Below are 22,432 nucleotides of genomic sequence, written 5' to 3'. Positions count from 1 at the left end.
TACTACATGCCATTCTGACTATGAGTGTTTTTAAGGCCGTTTGACAAAGAGGGACGGCGTTTGAAAAAAATACACTGCCGACATAAAGCCCCCTTTGGCCTTAATCCAGGTCACTCAGAGCCACTGTGTTGTGAACTTCGCCTCCTAGAGGCAGTTATACCAGTACAATTTTAGGAAGCATTCATAGGCTTAATTTCGGAGTTCCAGAATTCTACAAACTGTGGCCTCACTCAAATTTATTATTACATCTAAGTTGCTCTCTTGCTTTGAAAGGTTAGATGTATTTAAAATGGTTGGACAGAGGAATGAAGTAGGAAACTAGGGAGTTATTTTGGCATATGTAAGGTACTGTGGCCCAGCTGTTAAAGATTTCTGCTTCAAACACAGTGTGTTTAAATCACTACAGGCTCCTTCCTCTTGTGCTTTGGCAAAACGTTTACACATCTAACTACACCTAAAGTCAGAGAAAAATTTTCCAGCCAACCTAGCAATCAGTAGAGAATGATTTCAAGGAAGAAAAATATCCTTTTATTTGGTTAGGCATGTGAGAAACTAGATGGCAGAGTTCACTCTGCAAAGAGGGGAACTTTAGGAACACGTCTGGGAGAGTTAGCCTTCAGTCCAAACCATGAACATCTTTGTCTGTAGTTCTGTACTCCAGGCCCTCATCTCCCACCTGGAGGTGCCCCTTCTCCCCTTGGAGTCACACGGACCTGGGTCATGTTTCTTCGGTACTAAAACCTCTCAGTGGCTCCCTTAGGCGCACAGGGTAATATCTGGACTCCTTAGAATGGTGTGAGAGCTGCCCTGCTTCCCCCCGTCCCCCATAGCCTGACCTTTCAGCCGCAGGCCATTTCCAAACTCTTCTTTCTCCTGCTTCCCCTCCCATACAAGGAGGATCTCTTGCACTTCCCAGAACAGAGTGGGCTGTTTCCTACTTCTAGGCTTTTGCTAACGCCCTTACTGGTTCCCTAATTCTGCCTATGAGTATGAAGACATGCTAGAATATCATCAGTCTTGAGTCATGCCACCTGTAAGATGACTTCACAGCACAACCTGTGTAGGCCTATTCCGGGGAGTGGGAATCAAGTCTTAGTGGTTTTGGTTGGAGTCCAGAGTCCAGGGGAGGTGCTTGGTGTCCATTGCAGCACGACTGTTGAAGGAACCAGTGAGTCAGCGACTCTCTGGGCATTTCTTCTCTGGTTTCCAGAAGGAAAAGTTTAAGCATAGCGCTTTATCTGTTTCCTACAAGATGTTTTAGCTTTTTTTGAAATTCAAGGAAAAAAGAAGTAAAGCCTCTAATTAAACCAAGATTCTGAATTGACACTTTATTTCCCAATGATGTTATAAATATCCCTGCCAGAAGACACTGGGTTAATGAATCCTGGCTTTCTGTAGGTTATGGATGACATGTCAGACTACTGTTGGTATCTTGGGGATTATGAGACTGTGCCTTCTAGAGCCCATTTAGCAACGGTGCTGGGCCTTCCCAAGTGCTTGATTCAGGAGCCCCCTAGTGAGTCAGAGCTTGTGGCATCAAGAGTCAGGTTGATGAATGAGACTTGGAGATAGGGAGTAAAAGGGACTGGGCAGACCTGCTTGTAAGATGGTGACTCCCCTCTGCACCTGGCAGGAATGAGGTTTGTGTGGGTTTCTAACAGGGGAGCAACAGCCTTATTCCGAAAAATAAATTGCAAACAAATAAAAAGCCCCAAATAGAGGAGGCTAAAATGTCTGGAGTACTTACCATGAGCCTCGCATTCTGCCAAGCACTTTCCCGAAACATTTATCCTGAAGTCTTCCACTTCATAGCATGGTATATACTCTGAGACCTAGTCCCTGGTTTTCCTTGGTTATATGTATGTGCACGTATACCTGTATGTATGAAAGTGTGTGTGTGTATGTATATGTGTACGTGTATGTATATATATTTATACACATCCATACATTTCTTTGCTCTGACTTCGGAAAGGGTCAAGAAGCAAAGATGCCTTTGTAGTAATAAGCACACCTAAGCACCTGGATCTTATCCTCTAATATCACTACCCACAAAAATGAACCACGTTCCTCTGGGAAATGCTAATTCCAGGGCTGAGGCAAAATGATCTTGAGACTCTTATGAGGCCAGAAAGGAAGGAACTGCTAAAAAATAAAAGGATGTCTTAAGGGACATAGGAAACAGATTGAAGAGGCTTCTACTGGCCAAATCTGGGATAATCTGAGCACCGAAATAATTGATTATAGTATGAATTATAAACAGTTGTGAAGGAGGAGTTAATAATCCCATACTGATGACGGATGGATGTGGGGAGAGTAGGAGGCTTTTGCTTAATAACTGCCAGGTGCCAACCAGTAAATGTGGAGGGAGTACTGGAGCAGGAAAAGTCAGCATATCATTCCCATCATAGTAAAACTGGAGTAAGCAAGATTCATCAATGGATGCTAAATCTAAGCAGAAGTGTGGAGGAGCAGGATATTTGTGGGCTGTTTAAGGCTCTCCCACAGATTGTTTATTAGGTAGAAGGGAAAAGTAGTGATTACAAAGTGGAAAAATTGGACTGCTCTTTGACCAGGATCAAAGTTAATATCACCATTGAAAGGCAGATAAACATCTGCCTCCAGATGTGGTTTCTTGAGAAGATGACAGCGTTGTCTGTGTGGTATTCTGGCCAGGAATGTATATCAGACTCTAATCATGAGGAAACGTCAGCCAGATGCTCTGTTGAAAAAAAGGGGCAGGGAGAGGTGGATCCTTCAAAAGTATCATGATCATAAAAGACAAAAAAAGGCTGTGGAAATGTTCCAGGTTACAGGGGGTCAAAAGGACTTGGCAGCTAAATGCAGTACCTGACTCGAGACTGGATCCTGTACATAAAGAATGGGGGCACATGAAGATCATTATTCGCTCAGTTGACAAAATTGGAATATTTGTCATCAATTAAAGGGTGGTATCCATGTTAAATTTATTAAAGTTAGTAACTGTGCTGTGGTTATGTAAAGGAAAATCCCTGTATAAAATACACACTGATGTATTTAGGTATAAAAGCCCATCATTTATGGTTTGGGCATAAATGCATATACACATACAATTTTATATATATATATGTGTATATATATATACACACACACACATACATACACACACACATATATATACACACACTTTAATATACATATATAGAAGGAAATGGCAACCCATTCCAGTATTCTTGCCTGGAAAACCCCTTGAACAGAGGATCCTGTTGGGCTTCAGTCCATGGGGTCACAAAGAGTTGGACACAACTTAGAAACTAAAACAACAACATACACACTTTAATATGTATAAAAATATATGTATATATACACACATGTAAGATAGAGAATGTGCAAAAACATGGGAAATGGTAAAATGTTAAAAATAACAATAAATAACCATAGATGAATCTTGAGTAAAGGGTCAAAGAGTATGTTTATGTTTTTGTTTTCATATTCTTACAACTTTTAAGTTTGAAATTATCCCCCAATAAAAGGTCTAAAAGTTAAAAGTATATATCATGATCATACTAATGATTATCTTCTAAATAAATATTTCTTCTGTTTTCTGTCCTCTCTTCTGTTTCTTTTCCCTCCTCTTTCTCTGTTCCATCCTTAGAAGTCCAAGGCTGGTGAGAAGGGCATCTCTGTGGGGCAGACGGTCATCACGAAGCATCGGAACACCCGGTACTACAGCTGCAGGGTTATCGCCGTGACGGCGCAGACCTTCTATGAGGTCGTGTTTGATGACGGCTCCTTCAGCAGGGACACCTTCCCTGAGGATATTGTGGTGAGTAAGGCTCTGGGTGCCTGCTCCCCAGCTTGTTTTCTGCATAACTAAACTAGCTGAACCTCTCAGGAATCTTTATCTTGGTTCTTGGTATAGCTCATTTCATTTAATATTCAGTTCAGGTGTTCTCTTTCCCCACCACAATCCTTAGAAGTGTTGTTTTCTAGGAGGTTCCTTAGCCATCATTATTCTAAATAGTAGGTGAATTTAGACTCATCTTCCCGGATTCTTTTAACTGAATGAGAAACGTATGTGGCCAGAAACAAAATGTGAATTCACCTGTTCTTATCTATTATAGACTTTGTATATTTGAATTCCTTTATTACTTTTTTTTCTTTATGCTTGGCTGGAGAATATGGCTTTTATTAATCTGACCTGACAGTGACATCTGTAATCTGACAGAAACATCTGTGTATGTTTCATATGGGAATAACAAAAATCACACAAGCAAAAGGCTCTTTTATTGAGTTTCTTAACTGTGGTCTGAAAGGGGACCCATGCATGCCTGTCTGTCTGTCTCCTTCCTCTGTCCCCTCAGTGAACCTTGGGTCTTGTTCAGAGGAACTCCGAATGTGTCTTAGGGACTTGATTTTTGGCAGGATGTTTCACAAGAAAAGCAGTTTCAGCAGAAGGTTTTTGAAACTGAGTTCAGGTTTAGTCTTCCAGCCATCTTGTTATCCCTTGTTTATTTACGCGAGTATCCATTTGAGGAGCCAGGCCTCAATAATGTAGTTGTAGCTTCTGCTTTGTCCTCAGTCTGCCATCCTTTGCCCTTGTTTGTATTTGGAAAGATGTTACACTTTAAGAGTAATAAGTATGTATTTTGCATAACTGATAATTGAATGCAACCTTTTGAGATTGCTCATAAACATTTCCAGAATTTTGGTCTCCTGGGGCAGAAGAAACATTGATTCAGTCAGCTCTTCATTAAGCTTCCTTCCCTGTGCCTTTAAGAGGGACAAGTATGTAAACAAAAGTTACCTTATTTGAAAGATTTCAAAGCAAATAATTTAAAGAAATTAAAAATCCCAGGACTTGATTCTACACCCTAAGGGTGAATTGTGGTTTTTTTTTTGCAGAATTCTCCCTGGAGCTTTGCTGTACTGTTGCTCTTCATAAGCAGCAGCCGCTAGGTCACACGCTTGCCTTGCTAGCCTAGGCCCTCCCTTCAAGCGCGCAGTCCCCAGACACAGTATCTGCTGTGTACTAAGCATTGCACTGGGTGCTGGCAAAGATAGTGGAAAAGAAGGTGTGATTCCTTTTCAGTCTGGAGGGATATGGGCTGGTAAATGGGTGCTTTCTGGACAGCACAATAAATGCTATAGACGAGTCCGAAGCAACTTCCCACCTGCGGGGATCAGGACCCCACAGGGTCAGTAGGGCTGGCACTGATGGAGATGCATCACGTGTCAGGTCTGCTTCAGGAGCTTGACACACGGGAATCATTTCATCCTCATAGTCTTGCATGCTAGTTACTACTGTTTTCCACATTGGCTCCTGAAAAAACTGAGTCACAAAGCAGTAAATAACTTTCTCACAGTGATACACAGCTAGTGTCAGAAAGAGTGTTCAGTCCAGGAGTTTGGCTCCAGAGCCTCTGTTCTTAACCCCTGGGAAGAAAAAGGACTTTTAAAGTGGGAAAGGGCGAGAGAGGTGCTGAAACACACAGGCAACTCAAGCCCCTCGGTGCTTGTCAGACCTGCCCAGTTACACGCTTATCTCAGAATCTGCCTCCTTTGGTGCAGGCTGACAATATTGAGCTGGCCAAAGACAGAAAACTTTGCTGGGGAGCCTGCAGGGGATAGAACAAAAGAGTTGTGAGCACTCACCCCCAAACCTGAGCAAATAGTTAGGTCTTTATCCATGATAGTATGTAGTGAATCCTAAATTTCCTTTCACGTCACGAGCCTCCACACACCCAGTCAGTCGTGAGCTTTCTTGGGAAGTCTTCAGCTTGTGCATTGGAAAAGAGTGGCTGTGATCCTGGGAGTGTTCTGAATCCACAAGTCTTTCCTTTGATACCTTTAGCCCCTACTCTCTGTGAACCCAGTCAAGTTTGGTTTGACGTATTTGTGGGTGTTGTGAGAACAAAAATTTGTGAGGTAGTTCAGAAACACCTTGGCATTTAAATCAACAAGAATAAAAAAGCAGAAATTCTTTACAACTCGATGAGCTATTACTTAGCATACATGATAAGGGCTTGAGGTTTAGCAGTTGGGATGTGTGTGTACACGTGCGTGTCCCCAGCTCTAGCCTTGGAGGAAGCGGCAGTGCTCACAGTGGTATGAGTTAGCGTAGATTGGAGCAGGGCTGCTGTTTGAATTTGCATGAATGATAATTTTTTCAGGGAAAAAGCAACTAATCTTTGAGCAGGTCTTCTCTCTTTGATCCGGCCTTTCCTCCCTTGACAACTCCCCACCACCCTTTCCCATCTGGTACATTTTTGGTTACCTGTTCCAGGCCTCTTAGACCAACCAAGTAGGAACATTTTAGTGATGTTGTAGTTTCAGGTTATACACACTTTCTCATAACGTCACTGCCTGTTGGCTGCTGTGGCCTCTTCTGCTTTGTTCTCTGAGTGCTGAAAGAGACATCCCCAGATGTCTTTATTTGGTTGCTCCATAGGGAAGGTTTTATTTTTCCTTATAATATGGTATTAGAGTTCTCTGGAGAAACAAACCCTTAAATAAGAGGCTTGTGTGTATTTAATATATTACAAGTAAGTATATGTAATATATATGATTTCTGATAAGGGTATTGGCTCATTTGATTATGGAAGCCAAGAAGTCCCAGGATCTGTAGTCAGCAGACTGGAGACAGGAGAGGCTCAAGACCCAGGAAGAGCATCAAGTCCAAAGTCAGGAAAAAGCTGAGTCCCAGCTCAGAGCCAGTCAGGCAGGAGGAATTCCCCCTCATTTGCAAAAGGGTCAGCCTTTTTGTTCTCTGACTGGATGGGTCCTAGGGAGGATCGTCTGCTTTGTCTGTCAATTCAGTCACTAAAGTCATCCAGTAACATCCTCAGAGACTCACCTAGAATAATGTTTGACCAAATACCAAACATGTGGGCACCCATGGGCCCTGCCAAGTTGATGCATAAAATTAAACATCACAAATAGTTGTCCTGGGGTGTTTCAGGAGGGGTCCTTGTGTTGCCAGAAGCTCTGAGTCGGAGGCAGAGTGTAACTTCCTTTTCTGTGAGGCAGCCACACTGTTTGGCTGGTTTGCAGAACTCTGAAGATCAACTCCACTAGCTATGTGCTCTGTCCTGGTCATCATCCAGATTCCCAAAAGACAATGTCATGGATTTTCTGAAGCAAGCTTTTTAAATTTAAAGGATTTCTGGGGATTGTTTGGGGTCTGTGTTTCCCACTTACATTAATGAAAGCTGCCTGATTAAATGCCCTTATTGTATGTCAACTAAACTTCAGTTTGGTATGGGGAATTTGATGTTACATTTCAAAACATAATGTGTATAATGCAGTATGTTGTAAATATATTCACATATTAATTATTATTCCCATATATGATATTATGTAAATATGTTTATATCACCATTTTTCAGCCCATGTGGATTAATTCTTATGATCATCCCACTTCCACTTTTGCTATCCATCGACATCAGAGCTGTCTTCTGGGAGGTGGGAACCCCTCTTGGTTCCCTAATGTGGAGATAATCAGCAGATAAGAAGAATGTGACCAGCTTTGTTTCTGTCTCAGCATCTTGCAGATCATGGCAGAGTAGTTATTTGGGTGGAGACATAGTCCATATTCCTCAGAGAAACCTCATTTTTGTTAGATGATATACCTGTGCCGCCTGAAACTGGGGGTAGAAAATGATTTTCTCTTCTGTTTGTCTGAAAGCTCTCTAATCTGCCCAATGTGCTTATCGAGCGTGAGTGCCACTGGGAAGGCCCTTTCATCAAATGCAACTCAATGTCAGTATGACTGGCTAGTGAAGAACTAGACTCTCTAACCTGTGGGTACTTGCCAGCTAGAACTGCCATAAAGGTAAAACACAATTTCAGTTTCTTAACTATAAAAATAAAATCTAGAACAACAAGTTTAATTATCCCAAAGTGTTTATTTACATATAAATACAGGGAGGTCTGGAGTGCTGCAATTCATGGGGTCGCAAAGAGTCAGACACGACTGAGCATCTGAACTGAACTGAACTGATAGTCCTTTATGAAGCCTGATGCTTTAGTAAAGAAATACATTCCCTTATTTTTTGAATCACTTTATCATCCCTCCAGAAGAGAAACATTTAATGCAGGCTGGTCTATTCATGTTTGAAAATAAATTTACTGTGCATTAAAATACCTTTGTTAGGGTTATGTGACTAGAAGGGAGTGTTTGAAACTGTAGGGAGAAACATTCTTTGAACTACCTGAAAATTTCTTTCCAGACCTAGGTGCTTTATTTCTGTGTTAGCCAGAAAAATGTCCCAAATATTTTGTCTCAACAGTACACCAATGTGTGTATCAGTCCCGTTAAACTCAGCATGCAATCTGTAGCTGTCAGGGGAAGTAATAAAAGATGTATTGCTACATGCCTCCATCTGTCAGTCTATGAAATTGCAACACACCTCCTGATGAATTTTTTTTGTCTCCTACTATTTTGATGGGAACGAAAGTCGCCCATGGAAGAGAATTCAATGAGCAAGGCGATTCCAGGGCCCCCTGTTCACCTTTGCTAAAACTTGGGATCCTCTGGCATGCCCATGATGACACTAGAATGATGGCTGCTTCCTTTCGTCTGCACTTAGAACTCATTCCAGGGGAGGAGGATGGTGCAGTGTGATCTGGATGGTTTTAGGACCAGCACTTAACATTCACCACTTGGCTTGAGAAGAGAAACAGGACCATTTAGAAATTTGACAGCAAGAGTCCATCACTGAAATTTCCATGAGGACTTGCTACATTTTTCAGCATCCGTTGAAATGTGAAAAAAGCACAAGAACTATACTCTTCAAGATACGAGGGATGGATTGTCATGCATGGCCTTTAGTTTCTGTGGGCTGTACAGTGGAAACCAAAATTCTTAAGCTAATTTTTTTCTCAGTTATAGACAAGTTGCTCAAACTTTCAAGCCTCAGTTTTTTTGTTTCCCCACTAAAAAGGGAATAATTTATACCTTCTGAGATTATTGAAAGGACTAAATGAGCTAAATGTCTTTTTCCTCCCCCATCTAGTTTATGTTGCCCTTTTCTGGTCTTGATGAAATTTGGTTAAAAGATGTATACTTAGAACTTTGTTCCAACTTATTAGGTTAAATGAGTGTCTGTATAGGTGAGAGTTCAGCTTATTTTTTCCGCTTGTAAAGCAGTCCTGGTGTCTTTAGACTTTATAATAAAGAACCTAATTCTTGCATTTATGCATGTATTTTTCAGCATGTTTAAAGTGCTACTAATATTTATTGGCTTTTCATGACAAACCTTGCTCTAGAGTAAGTTTGTGCTCAGTTCATAGATGTGATACTTGCCAGGTTACAAAACCCTTTTTGTGTGAGCTCCCCAAACTAGGGGTGACAAGAGTCAGGTCCAGAATGCAGGCTGGTCCCCTGCATACCACTGCTTGTTGCCTCCATGCTCTCTGTGACTTAGCGTTGCTGTCGTAGAAGACCCTGTACCTAACTGCTCAGGGTTCAGCATCCCAAGTCCCCACTTGGCAAGTGTAGGTGTAGGGGTAACTCTGGATGCTCAGGAGGCAAAGGAATATGTTGGGGTGGGAGAGTGAGAAGCTAAGGAAAAAGTTTTCCTGAAAACTCTGTGCTATAGGGTCCTGGGAAGTGTTTATTTCCTATTGGCACATAGATTTTAAAGTAACCTGGATTTTTAAGTTAGGTGAAAGGCATACCCCACCCTAGACCATCTGTGTTATGTGTGCTCCAGACTAATTGTCACCCACCAGTCCTAGTTCTTCTAGAATGAATGGAAATTTGCCAGAAAAGGCTCCAGGGACTTTTATTGGTTTGGATTCTATAGGTGTGGCCCATGGGGCATTTAACTGCTCGAGAGGGACACCCTTGCTTCTCTTTCCTGGCTGTAGAGTTGAGAGTCTGCCAAGTTCCTATTGATTTTTATATCCTTGCCTTGTATACATGTAAAAAAAAAATCTGTTATTACCTTGATTTTAATCAACAGTTTAAAACTTACTTTTTTTAAGCCTTCAAATTCAGCTAACAAATTGTCTTATTTATACATATAATGATTTTTTTATATAAACATTTAGAACAAAGTCATTTGTTTCTTGATTAATATTTTATAATGTATAAATGAACCGATCAAATTCTTACCACTTTACATTTAAGTAATCAAATTTCCTTGTACATCTTGACTGTGTTTATAGATTTAATATATAAAGTTCTCACAAATGTTATAATTTTTTTAAATCACTCAATGCCCATAATGCTGATAAATCTAACATTAATTTAGTAGTTCAAATTCTATTTCAAAAAGCAAACAACACATACAGCAGTACAATATTTACAAAACATTTTACTGTGCCTTTATATAAATACAATTTACATTGGGTAATCTATTAAATATAATATGTATTTAAATACATTTTAATTGATATATAAAAGTAAGTAGAATTCTCTACCCACCAAGAGGGAATAATATTAGTATATTGGCTAGAAGTTGACTAAGAAAAACTAAAGAACCTCAAGGCCATTCAGAGGCATAGAGTCTGGTTATATCTTTGAAGACTAAACCTGCAGTGCTGGGCTGGGGCTTCTAAGTAAGTTCAGCTTTCATCTGATTCTTCAGCTCTAAATTGTGTGCTCTTCACTGAGACTCTGATTAGTTTCATGAACTGTCTCAAGTTGGTGCAGGTGGGTACTTAGCAACCCCTAGAATTTTATTCTATTGTGTAATTCTTGGGTGGCTTTTTGCCTTAAAGCCAGGGCATACTAATGAAATGTTGAAGTCCTTATTTGTGCTGGACTCCCTTTGTCTTTTATAAGTTGTATGCGTCTCTACCCTTGATTCTGTAGCCATCATACTGACAGTGTCCATTTAGCACTGGTGAACCTCTGAAGAAAAGCATGTCATTGCCCTGATACTCCACTCAAGAGATTGACAAGGTGTCTTCAGGGCAACTAGTTAATTATGTTTTTCTTCAAATACATACCTCCTTCACTTGGTGGTATTTCTCTTTTGGCAATATCTCCAGGTGACTGGTTTGAAGAACTTCTCCCCAGGAGACAATTTTTGGTGTTTCTTTCCCATCCTTGTCTTTCCAAGGGAACTTAAAGGTATATAGCATCTCATCTTCACTCTAACAAAATCACAATAACTACCTTGAACTTGAGGGCACTGTTATTAATTTCCAGGACTTTATCATCTCTTCTCCATGGGCTTCCCAGGTGGTGCTAGTGGTAAAGAACCCTCCTGCCAGTACAGGAGACATGAGAGACACAGGGTCAGTCCCTGGGTCGGGAAGATCTCCTGAAGAAGGAAATGGCAACCTACTCCAGTATTCTTGCCTGGAGAATCCCATGGACAGAGGAGCCTGGCTGGCTACAGTCCATAGGGTTACAAAGAGTCGGACACAACTGAAGCAACTTAGCACGTCACATCTCAATTCAGGGTTTAACCCCAAGGGTGGCATGATCCAAATCTATCCATGTTTGGGAATATCCAATCATATCATTCTTTTTGGCCTATATATTCAGTGCTATTTTAGGTGCCATAGGGGATTCAGGATGTATAAGCATAGGTGAAGAAGTGATTCTGGGTATTTTGGAGGCAAAATAAAGTACCCAAGTGGGTTTGAAACACTAAAAAAAATTGTTATCAGAAACATTCTATACCATGGGATTCTGGGAAGCTCATGGATTTTTCAAGTTTTTAAAAAATTTTATTGAAGTATAGGTGACTTAAAATGTGGTATTGATTCCTGTGGTATTGATTCCTGCTGTACAGCAAAGTGATTCAATAGATAGATATATAGACACATAGATATACATTCTTTTATATATTTTTTCCATTACTGTTTATCACAGGATACAGTTCCCTGTGATATACAATAGGACCTTGTTGTTTATCCATTCTATTTATAATACTTTGCGTCTGCTAATCCCTAACTCCCGATCCATCTGTTCCACACTTGCTTCCCTCTTAGCAACCATAAGTCTATTCTCTATTTCTTCGAGTCCATTTCTATTGTATAAATAAGTTAATTTGTGTCATATTTTAGATTCCACATATGCTTGATATCATATGGCATTTGTCTTTCTTTCTGACTTACTTCACTTAGTATAATAATCTCTGGGTTCATCCATGTTGCTACAAGTGGCATTATTTCCTTCTTTTTTATGGCTGAGTAGTGTTGAATTATATGTATATTGCATCTTCTTTTTCTATTCATCTATTAATGGACATTTAGATTATTTCCATGCCTTGACTAATAATAGTGCTGCTATGAACATAGGGGTGTATGCATCTTTTTGAATTATAGTTCTGTTTTTTCAGCTTTTAGAGGAATTTCCATACTGTTTTCCATAGTGACTTCACCAGTTTACACTCCCATCAACAGCATAGGAGGGTTCCCTTTTTTGTATACTCTCTCCAACATTTGTTATTTGTAGATTTTTAAATGATGGCCATTCTGACTGCTATGAAGTGGTACCTTGTTATAGTTTAGATTTGCATTTCTCTACTTATTAGCAAAGATGAGCATCTTTTCATGTGCCTATTGGCAACCTGATGTTGTCTTTGGAGAAATGTCTATTTAGATCTTATGCACATTTTTTGATTGAGTTGATTCTTTTTTTGATATTAAATTGTATAAGCTGTTTGTATATTTTGGAAATTAAGCCTTGTTGGTCATATCATTTACAGATTTTTCTCCCAGTCCGTAAGTTGTTTTTTCATTTTTATTATAGTTTCCTTTGTCATGCAAAAGCTAATAAGTTTGATTGTGTCCCGTTAGTTTATTTTTTCTTTTATTTTTGTCGCCTTGGGAGACAGGCCTAAAAAAACATTGCTTTGATTTATGTCAGAGAATGTTTTGCCTGTGTTCCCTTCTGGGATTTTTATGGTGTCCTCTTTTATATTTAAGTCTTTAAGCCATTTTGAGCTTGTTTTTGTGTATGATGTGAAGGTATGTTCTCATTTCATTGATTCACATGGGACTCTGCAACTTATGACTCCATGCACTGTAGCCCACCAGGCTCCTTTATCCCTGGAATTTTCCAGTCAAGAGTACTGGAATGGGTTGCCATTTCCTGCTCCAGGGGATATTCCTGACCTAGGGATCAAACCTGCATCTTTTGAATCTCCAGCATTGACAGGCAGGGTCTTTACCAGCTGAGCCCCCAGGAGAGCCCTAACTTACCCAACACCACTTGCTAAAGAGACTATCTTTTGTTGATTGTATATTCTTGCCTCCTTTGTCAAAAATTAATTGATTATAGATGTTTGGGTTTATTTCTGGGCTCTCTGATCTTTTCCACTGATGCATATGTCCGTTTATGTGCCAATACCCCACTGTTGATTACTGTAGCTTTGTAGTAGTATCTGAAGTTTGGGACGGTTATGCCTCTTGCTTTCTTTTTCCTCAAGATTTCTTTGACAATTCTAGGTCTTTTATGGTTCCCTATGAGTCAGTCTCAAAAATGACAGTATGATCTCTGTTCATTTCCAAGGCAAACCATTCAGTATAATGGTAATCCAAGTTTATGCCCTGACCTGTAATGCTGAAGAAGCTGAAGTTGAACAGTTCTATGAAGACCTACATGACCTTTTATAACTAGCACCCCAAAAATATGTCCTTTTCATTATAGGAGACTGGAAGGCAAAAGTAGGAAGTCAAGAAATACCTGGAGTAATAGGCAAATTTGGTCTTGGAATACAGAATAAAACAGGGTAAAGTCTAATAGAGTTTTGCCAAGAGAACGCACTGGTCATAGAGCAAACACCCTCTATAAACAACACAAGAGAAGACTCTACACATGGACATCACCAGATGGTCAACACTGAAATCAGATTGATTATATTCTTTGCAGCCAAAGATGGAGAAGCTCTATACAGTCAGCAAAAACAAGACCGGGAGCTGACTGTGGCTCAGATCGTGACCTCCTTATTGCCAAATTCAGGCTTAAATTGAAGAAAGTGGGGAAAACCACTAGACCATTCAGGTATGACCTAAATCAAATCCCTTATGATTATACAGTGGAAGTGAGAAATAGATCAAGGGATTTGATCTGATAGACAGAGTGTCTGATGAACTATGGACGGAGGTTCGTGACATTGTACAGGAGACAGGGATCAACACCAGCCCTAAGAAAAAGAAATGCAAAAAAGCAAAATGGCTGTCTGAGGAGGCCTTACAAATGGCTCTGAAAAGAAGAGAAGTGAAAAGCAAAGGAGAAAAGGAAAGAGATACCCATTTGAATGTAGAGTTCCAAAGAATAGCCAGGAGAGATAAGAAAGCCTTCCTCAGTGATCAATGCAAAGAAATAGAGGAAAACAATAAATAGGAAAGACTAGAGATCTCTTCAAGAAAATCAGAGATACCAAGGGAACATTTCATGCAAAGATGGGCTCAATAAAGGACAGAAATGGTATGGACCTAACAGAAGCAGAAGATATTAAGAAGAAGTGGCAAGAATACAAAGAAGAACTATACAAAAAAGATCTTCACGACCCAAATAATCACAATGGTGTGATCACTCACCTAGAGCCAGACATCCTGGAGGGCAAAGTCAAGTGGGCCTTAGGAAGTATCACTATGAACAAAGCTAGTGGAGGTGATGGAATTCCAGTTGAGCTATTTCAAACCCTAAAAGATGATGCTGTGAAAGTGCTGCACTCAATATGCCAGCAAATTTGGAAAACTCAGCAGTGGCCATAGGACTGGAAAAGGTCAGTTTTCATTCCAATCCCAAAGAAAGGCAATGCCAAAGAATGCTCAAACTATCACACAATTGCTCTCATCTCACACGCTAGTAAAGTAATGCTCAAAATTCTCCAAGCCAGGCTTCAGCAATATGTGAACTGTGAACTTCCAGATGTTCAAGCTGGTTTTAGAAAAGGCAGAGGAACCAGAGATCAAATGCCCAACATTTGCTGGATCATCAAAAAGCAAGAGAGTTCCAGAAAAACATCTATTTCTGCTTTATTGACTATGCCAAAGCCTTTGACTGTGTGGATCACAATAAACTGTGGAAAATTCTGAAAGAGATGGGAATACCAGACCACCTGACCTGCCTCTTGAGAAACCTGTATGCAGGTCAGGAAGCAACAGTTAGAACTGGACATGGGACAACAGACTGGTTCCAATTAGGAAAAGGAGTACGTCAATGCTGTATACTGTCACCCTGCGTATTTACCTTATATGCAGAGTACATCATGAGAAATGCTGGGCTGGAGGAAGCACAAGCTGGAATCAAGATTGCCGGGAGAAATATCAAATAACCTCAGATATGCAGATGACACCACCCTTATGGCAGAAAGTGAAGAAGAACTCAAAAGCCTCTTGATGAAAGTGAAAGAGGAGAGTGAAAAAGTTGGCTTAAAGCTCAACATTCAGGAAACGAAGATCATGGCATCCGGTCCCATCACTTCATGGCAAATAGATGGGGAAACAGTGGCTGACTTTTTTGGGCTCCAAAATCACTGCAGGTGGTGATTGCAGCCATGAAATTAAAGGACGCTTACTACTTGGAAGGAAAGGTATGACCAACCTAGACAGCATATTAAAAAGCAGAGATATTACTTTGTCCACAAAGGTCTGTCTAGTCAAGGCTATGGTTTTCCCAGTAGTCACGTATGGATGTGAGAGTTGGACTATATAGAAAGCTGAGTGCTGAAGAATTGATGCTTTTGAACTGTGGTGTTGGAAAAGACTTGAGAGACCCTTGGACTGCAAGGAGATCTAACTAGTCCATCCTAAAGGAAATCAGTCCTGGGTGTGTATTGGAAGGACTGATGTTGAAGCTGAAACACCAGTATTGTGGCTACCTGATGTGAAGAGCTGACTCATTTGAAAAGACCCTGATGTTGGGAAAGATTGAAGGCAGGAGGAGAAGGGGACAACAGAGGATGAGATGGTTAGATGGCATCACCGACTCCGTGAGCATGAGTTTGAGTGAACTCTGGGAGTTGGCGATGGACAGGGAGGCCTGGCGTTCTGCGGTTCATGGAGTCACAAAGAGTCAGACACGAGGAGTGACTGAACTTAAACTTATAAGTCAACATTTTTTTTCTAGTTCTGTGAAAAATATGGATAATTTGATAGGGATTGCATGAACTCTGCATTGCTTGGGTAGCATGACCATTTTAACAATAATATTTCTTCCAATCCAAGAGCATAGGATATCTTTCTGTTACTAATATTTTGTAGTTCTCAGTATATGTCTTTCATCTCCTTGATCAAGTTTATTCCTAAGTATTTCAGTTTTTTTGGATGTGATTTTTAAAGGGATTTTTTAAATCATTCCCTTTCTGATATTTCATTGTTAAAGAAATGCAACTGATTTCTATATGTTAATCTTATATCCTGCTTCCTTGATGAATTCGTTTCTCAGTTTTAGTAGTTTTTGTGTGGAATCTTTAGGGTTTTCTATATTTAGTATCATGTTCTGCATATAATGAAAATTTTACCTCTTTGGAAGCTCATGGATTTCCAAGTCAAGTGGCCACAGAGACATTACAGTGTTAGAGACCAAGTTGATGAAGAGACACCTCTTGTTGTGAGGCCACCTCAGCTTTGGGAATTCACGCCCCATCCCAGCCCATTTGTGTTATGTTTTCATCGCTGATGCTCCTTATATCCTCTCACCCTACTAGGAGCTGATGTGAAAGATGTTATAAGAAAATTACTCAGTGAAGGTTATTGAATGCAAGTTCAGAAATGGAAGTAATTGATGATGGATCAGAGATTGAAGGAAGTCACATCAGGGGAAGAGAGATAAGCTGGTTTACTGACTTGTAAAAGTTCTTTGTGAATTTTAGGTACAAGTCCTTTCCTGGATATTTAGCATATTTTTCTCTCGGTCTGAATAATATTCCACAGTATGACTATAACACTTTGTTTAGCCATTTGCCAGTTGATGGTTGTAAATCCAGTTGATTAGTATATCTAGTTTGGGACTGTTACAAATAATGCTTCTATGAACCTTTGCTTTTAAGTTTTTTTTGTAGACATGTGTTTTTATTTCTCTGGGATAAACATCTAGGAGTGAGATTACTGAGTTATATGGTAAATATATGATTGGCTTTTTGTAAAGCCAGTCTACCAAACTGTTTCCGAGATGACTGTACCATTTTGCATTGGTACATTGTATTGTCAGTCTTTGTAGAGATGACTGTACCATTTTGCATTGGTACATTGTATTGTCAGTCTTTTTAGATAATAACCGTCCTTGTGGGTGTGCGGTAGTATCTCAGTGTGATTTTAATTTTTATTTCTTTGATGACTAGTGATTTTCAGCATCTTTTCAAGTGCTTATTAGCTAATCATACATCACTTTTGTTGAAAAGCCTATTCAGGTATTTTACTTACTTTTTAAATTGTGTATCAAGTGTTTAAAATATTCTGTGTTTGAATTCTTTGTCAGATATATGATTTACAAATATTTTCTCCTGAGTTTATATCTCGTCCTCACTTTATTAATACTGTTGGAAGAACAAAAGTTTTAAATTTTAATGAAGCTTCTTGTATCAATTTGTTCTTTATGGATCATCTTTTGTTGTCATATTTTAAGAAGTCTTTGCTGAACTCAAGGCCACAGAGATTTTTCTCTTATGTTGTCTTCTGGAAGTTTTGTAGTTTTAGGTCTTAAATTTAAAGCTATGATCCATTTTGTGTTAATTTTTTTGTGTGGTGTGGGGTCAGGGTCCAAGTTCTGTAAAATGAAAACCATACAACCTAACTTAATGAATTAGTTGTAAGGGTTAATTGAGAGAATGTTTATAATCATCATAGTGTGGTACCTGACATGCAGTAGATGCTCAAAAAAGCATTGTTTTTCTCTTTTACTTACTTTTCTCAAAATTGCACCACAGAAGGGAAAATTAGTTTGTTTGTTTTTTTTTAATATTTTGAACTTCTAAAGCCACATGGGTGGCACATTTGCACATCTACTTAATGTCAGGAATATTTTGGAAATATGTATTGAATAAATTCAAAAATTTAGTTTCAAGATAATTTCTGTACCTGTAGGAAAAGAAAAGCAGAAAGAACTAGATAAAATAGTGGTTCCATCTGCAAAGACAGCTGAAATATGGTAAATATGCTTAGATCTAAGAAAATACTTGACATGCTTTAGATTAGTCCAAGATCATACTTCAAACCAGGACATGTTTTATTTTTCCAAAGAAAGAAAGAAGGAAGGTAAAAATGAAGGATTTTTTTTTTTAGTAATAAAAGGGAAATTAATGAAGAAGTGGTTACTTAAAGAAGAAATTAAACTCCAGATTTTCCATCTTAACTTGAACTTGTTTGTCATAAGGCTTATCTCAGTTGATATATGATACCATTAACCTCTGAGCTTCTTGAAAACAAGGACCATGTCTGTTTGAGTTACTGTTATGTACCTAGTTCTCAGTACAGAGTCTGGTTTATAGCAAGTGGTTAATAAATAGTTGTTGAATTAAAGAGTAGATAAATTAATAATCATCACATATTCAAGTATTAAATTTGTTATTTTAAGTCATGCCTTAGACAATTAATATCTTATTTTAAAATCCACAGTCAGTATCAAGAATTGTTTTAAATTTCAAGTTCAAATTCATACTGTTAAGTTTCATGTCCTTTCTAGGTAAAGAACATCTATCCTTAGAGCAGGGCTGTGGTTTGGCACTAGTTCTGGGAAAACCCAAGCCTTCAGTGTTTGGTTTCCACCTAAGATTTCTTTAAAGAAGAAGGTCTCTGGCCCTGAAAAAATTAGAAACCACTGGTTCAGATGAAGTGAATTGTTATGTACTGTTACAGTGCCATCAGAGTGAGGAATCTGTCATGAAGGGAGGGCTGAGGGACCCATGGCATCAGTGCAGCTGCTGGTACCTGTGTGTGCTTGAGAGCAGGACTGCTGGGAAAAGTCAGCAATGGTCTGAGCAGGCTCCAACCATGAATGCTTGCCTCCAGACTGTGAATATCAGTGACATCATTTTAAAATCTCAGATTAGAGCTGAATCAACCTCCGTTTAACTGAAAATATGAACATAGTGGGAATTCTTTATTCCTTTTAATAAACACATGGCCAGAGGTCACATCATAGCATCAGAATGTCGGTGTTCACTGTTGACTCTTCGTGAAAATGGCCCACTAGCTGCCTTGATTGCATAGTTCCAAACTTTTAAGTCTTTGCTCCCACTTCATTTTGATCTCAAACCTAGATACTGTAACCCTGAGTGTGGTATAATCATGCATATTTCATAAGTGCCTTAAATTTTCCAGAGTTGACTCTTCCTGTAACACATTTGTAAGCACTATGTTCTTCATGTAGTTTCTGAAATATATAGCTAACACAGAGAGCTTCCTGAGACAAGTAGTCAACAGGGAGCTGCCTGTTTACAAGCCTTTTTACATTATCTCTCACCTCTATCCAACCCCAGGTGCAGACACACTGGGACATAACACATAAATTGGTGACACATCCCGGAAGATATTGGGCTCATAAATCAACAGAGTTTATGTTCCTGTTTGACCATGGGGTTTAAATTATTTTGGTCACAGAGTGAACTTAGATTATTGTCTGATAAGTATATCCAGAAGAAGTCAGTACTGTCTATTTATTCATAGACTAGCACTGCCTTCATTTTGCTATTTCCTTTTCATACTTTGTTTGAAAGCAGTTAGCTGATTTTCATGGGTGAGAGAGAACCAGTAATAAATCTTGCTTTTGTTTCATTAAATGAATTATATTTTGAGGTCAGGCTGTGTGCGTAAAGGGAGAAGACGAAATGTGGAGAGAGAATAGAGTGAGTGTGATTTTTCCTTCTATTTCTAATCTTTCCCATAGTCAGAAAAGGTTCTCTGCTAAGAAGTGAGTAAAAAACCTTGCAGCTGTGACCTGCTGTAGTCTTTGTTGGTTGTGTGTGTTTCTGCAGATACCTGCCTTGCACCATCTGATTTCTTAGCTTCTATGAAATGGAAGATGTTATGTTTGCATGTCTTCTATGCTTAGATATTTGATCCAATACCATTAAACATAAAGAATATTTTAACTTTTCCTAAATGTTATAATGGTGCAATATGTTGAATAATGTTTTATAAATGGCTTTTCAGATCCAAGTAGAGTTTCCCACTACTTGGAAATTTTCATAATTGATGCTGCTATGATCCGTGCCTGAAAAAGATGCCTTTTGCAAACTAACGGCTAACAACTCAGTTAAAATGGAAGAGTAAAATTACATGTATTTCCAGTAGTATAGGTATAAGATTATACTTATGTTATTGTTTTTAAAACAAGCCTGATATTTACCATTTTTAGCCTTTCATTAAAAATAATCTGACTGAGTGATTCGAGGGAATAACAGATATCTAACACTGAATCTTCTAAAGCGGTTTATCTGATTTATACCATAAAAATAGTGACTAGCTCAAAACACATCAGGCTGTGCTCATTGCATTCTAGGCAGCCAATATCTGAAGCCCTTTTAAAATAGAGACTATAAGAGAACTGGTATGAAATTTAATATTTTATTTACAGTTTTAAAGGGTATTTCAATATTAGTGAAACACCTTTCCTATATTTATGCTAAAACTCTGCCCTGTGTCATGACAAGTTATGTTTCTACAGGGTTTTGTTTTTGTTTGCAGGAAGTTGGAAGGGCAAACATCTAACTGGTATCTGAGAGTAGGCAGCGGGTTCCCTGCAGGAGAAGTCTGATGAGGCTGAGAAGCAGTGTGTGTATGATGCACAAATCCTCTTTCTTCTTCAAGAGTGAGAATCCCAGATCAGTGTGGAAGGCTGATGCTTCCTCAGGAGGCCTTCCTCTTGTAGAAAAAGGAACCCCTGCAGAGCCAGGCCTTTAATAAGCCACGTCTGGGTCCCTGCATGGGTGATTTATGGATTCTTCAGCCAAGGGATATCTTACACTTCAATAAGTGGAGTCTCACTAAAAATTTTGCTTCCCGTGAGTCCCTGCTACATGCCAGGCATTGTGCTGGGCCCTGGAAATATGATCATGAGAAACAAAATTGAAATGGTTTTTGCTCTCATAGAATTTATAATCTAGTGGGAAAGCGTAACATATGACTGTCACACTAATAAAAATGTACTTCAAATTGAGATAAGTCCTGGAGTGATAGAAATGTAATCCTCTAAGAACAGGTAACAACAAAAACCTTCTTTAGAGATGTGATCAATGTGACCTGAGCTGAGATCTACAGGATGCGTTACTGTGGCAGAGGATGGTATCCCAGAAAAGCATGTGCAAAGGCTGTTGCTGGCAGGAAGGAGCAACCTGCTCAGGTTGCTGAAAGAAGGCAAGATGCGTCTGCTGGAGGAGGCAGATGGGAGGTCTGGAGAAGAAAGAAAGGGGCAGATGAGGCTACACCTTGAAGACCATCTTATAGGGTTAGATCTTTATTCCAAGAGCAGGGAGAAGCCACTGATGGTCCCAAGGAGAAGTCAACAGGAGAAAATTTGTTATGAAGCATCTTGTTTGGCTGTGGTGGAGAGGATGAATTGGGGAATAGGCTACGGTGTATACTGGGGGACCAGTTTGGAGAGCACGGCAGCAGATCAGAGCAGAAGTGACGTGATTTGAACTAGGGAGCAGTGGAAGGATCTAATACATTTAGGAAGTGAAATCAAGAGGAGTCAGTGGTGGACCCATACTGGGGCTGAGGAAGAAAGAGGTGTCAAGATGACAGCATGCCTTGAAGGAGTCAGCTCACTCAGCTGAGTAGAAGGAAGCCCAAGTTTCAGGAACAAGATTATGAGTCTACCGTTGGCTGTGCTGAGGTTTCCTCTCTTCTTCCCCACTTTTCCCACCTTGAGCAGTCAACTGCATTTACAGCCATCCCAGGGCTGCAAAGCATAGGATTGCTTTGTTTTGTTTCATCTCCTGCAGAGCCGAAGAGACACTGAAAGACTCCATGTCACAGTGTAAAACAGATATCACATATTTCAGAAATGGCATAGACTTTCACTTCATTTTCATCTCTAAGTGGACATATCACAACATACACACTATTAGCTAACTCTAACCCATTTGATAAAATAGTATTTGACCAAGTAATTCTTTAGTGTGACAATATGGCCCCCCAAATTGATGAGTCCTATTTCTTTGGAAGGAATGATGCTAAAGCTGAAACTCCAGTACTTTGGCCACCTCATGCAAAGAGTTGACTCATTGGAAAAGACTCTGATGCTGGGAGGGATTGGGGGCAGGAGGAGAAGGGGACGACAGAGGATGAGATGGCTGGATAGCATCACTGACTCGATGGACGTGAGTCTGAGTGAACTCCAGGAGTTGGTGATGGACATGGAGGCCTGGCGTGCTGCGATTCATGGGGTCGCAAAGAGTCGGACACTACTGAGCGACTGATGTGATCTGATCTGATCTGATTCACCTTTTATGGGCTTCCATCTTGACACACAGACATTTAAATGGAGCATCATTGCCCATCTGTAGTCTGCCTTATTCTACAGCTTATCCTAACTTTCCTT

General features: G+C 39.6%; 1 protein-coding gene across 8 annotated transcripts in view; it reads left to right on the top strand.

Moving 5' to 3' along the window:
• The window catches only part of KDM4C (lysine demethylase 4C), a 407,208-nt gene that overhangs the window by 356,862 nt on the left and 27,914 nt on the right, over window positions 1–22,432 (top strand). For 6 of the 8 annotated variants that reach the window (XM_025281534.3, XM_044939894.2, XM_006076447.4 and 3 more), the window contains one exon: window positions 3,632–3,802. In XM_025281534.3, coding sequence (XP_025137319.3) covers window positions 3,632–3,802 — 171 coding nt within the window. Of the gene's footprint in view, window positions 1–3,631; window positions 3,803–7,364; window positions 7,627–7,663; window positions 9,994–22,432 lie in introns of those variants that run through there. The other 2 variants (XM_044939898.2, XM_044939897.2) reach the window with 2 other exon arrangements.

The sequence above is a fragment of the Bubalus bubalis genome, chromosome 3, assembly GCF_019923935.1.
Source record: "Bubalus bubalis isolate 160015118507 breed Murrah chromosome 3, NDDB_SH_1, whole genome shotgun sequence".
Classification (NCBI taxonomy): domain Eukaryota; kingdom Metazoa; phylum Chordata; class Mammalia; order Artiodactyla; family Bovidae; genus Bubalus; species Bubalus bubalis.
The sequence above is the reverse complement of the archived record's forward strand: the minus strand, read 5'-3'. Positions and strand labels throughout refer to the sequence as shown.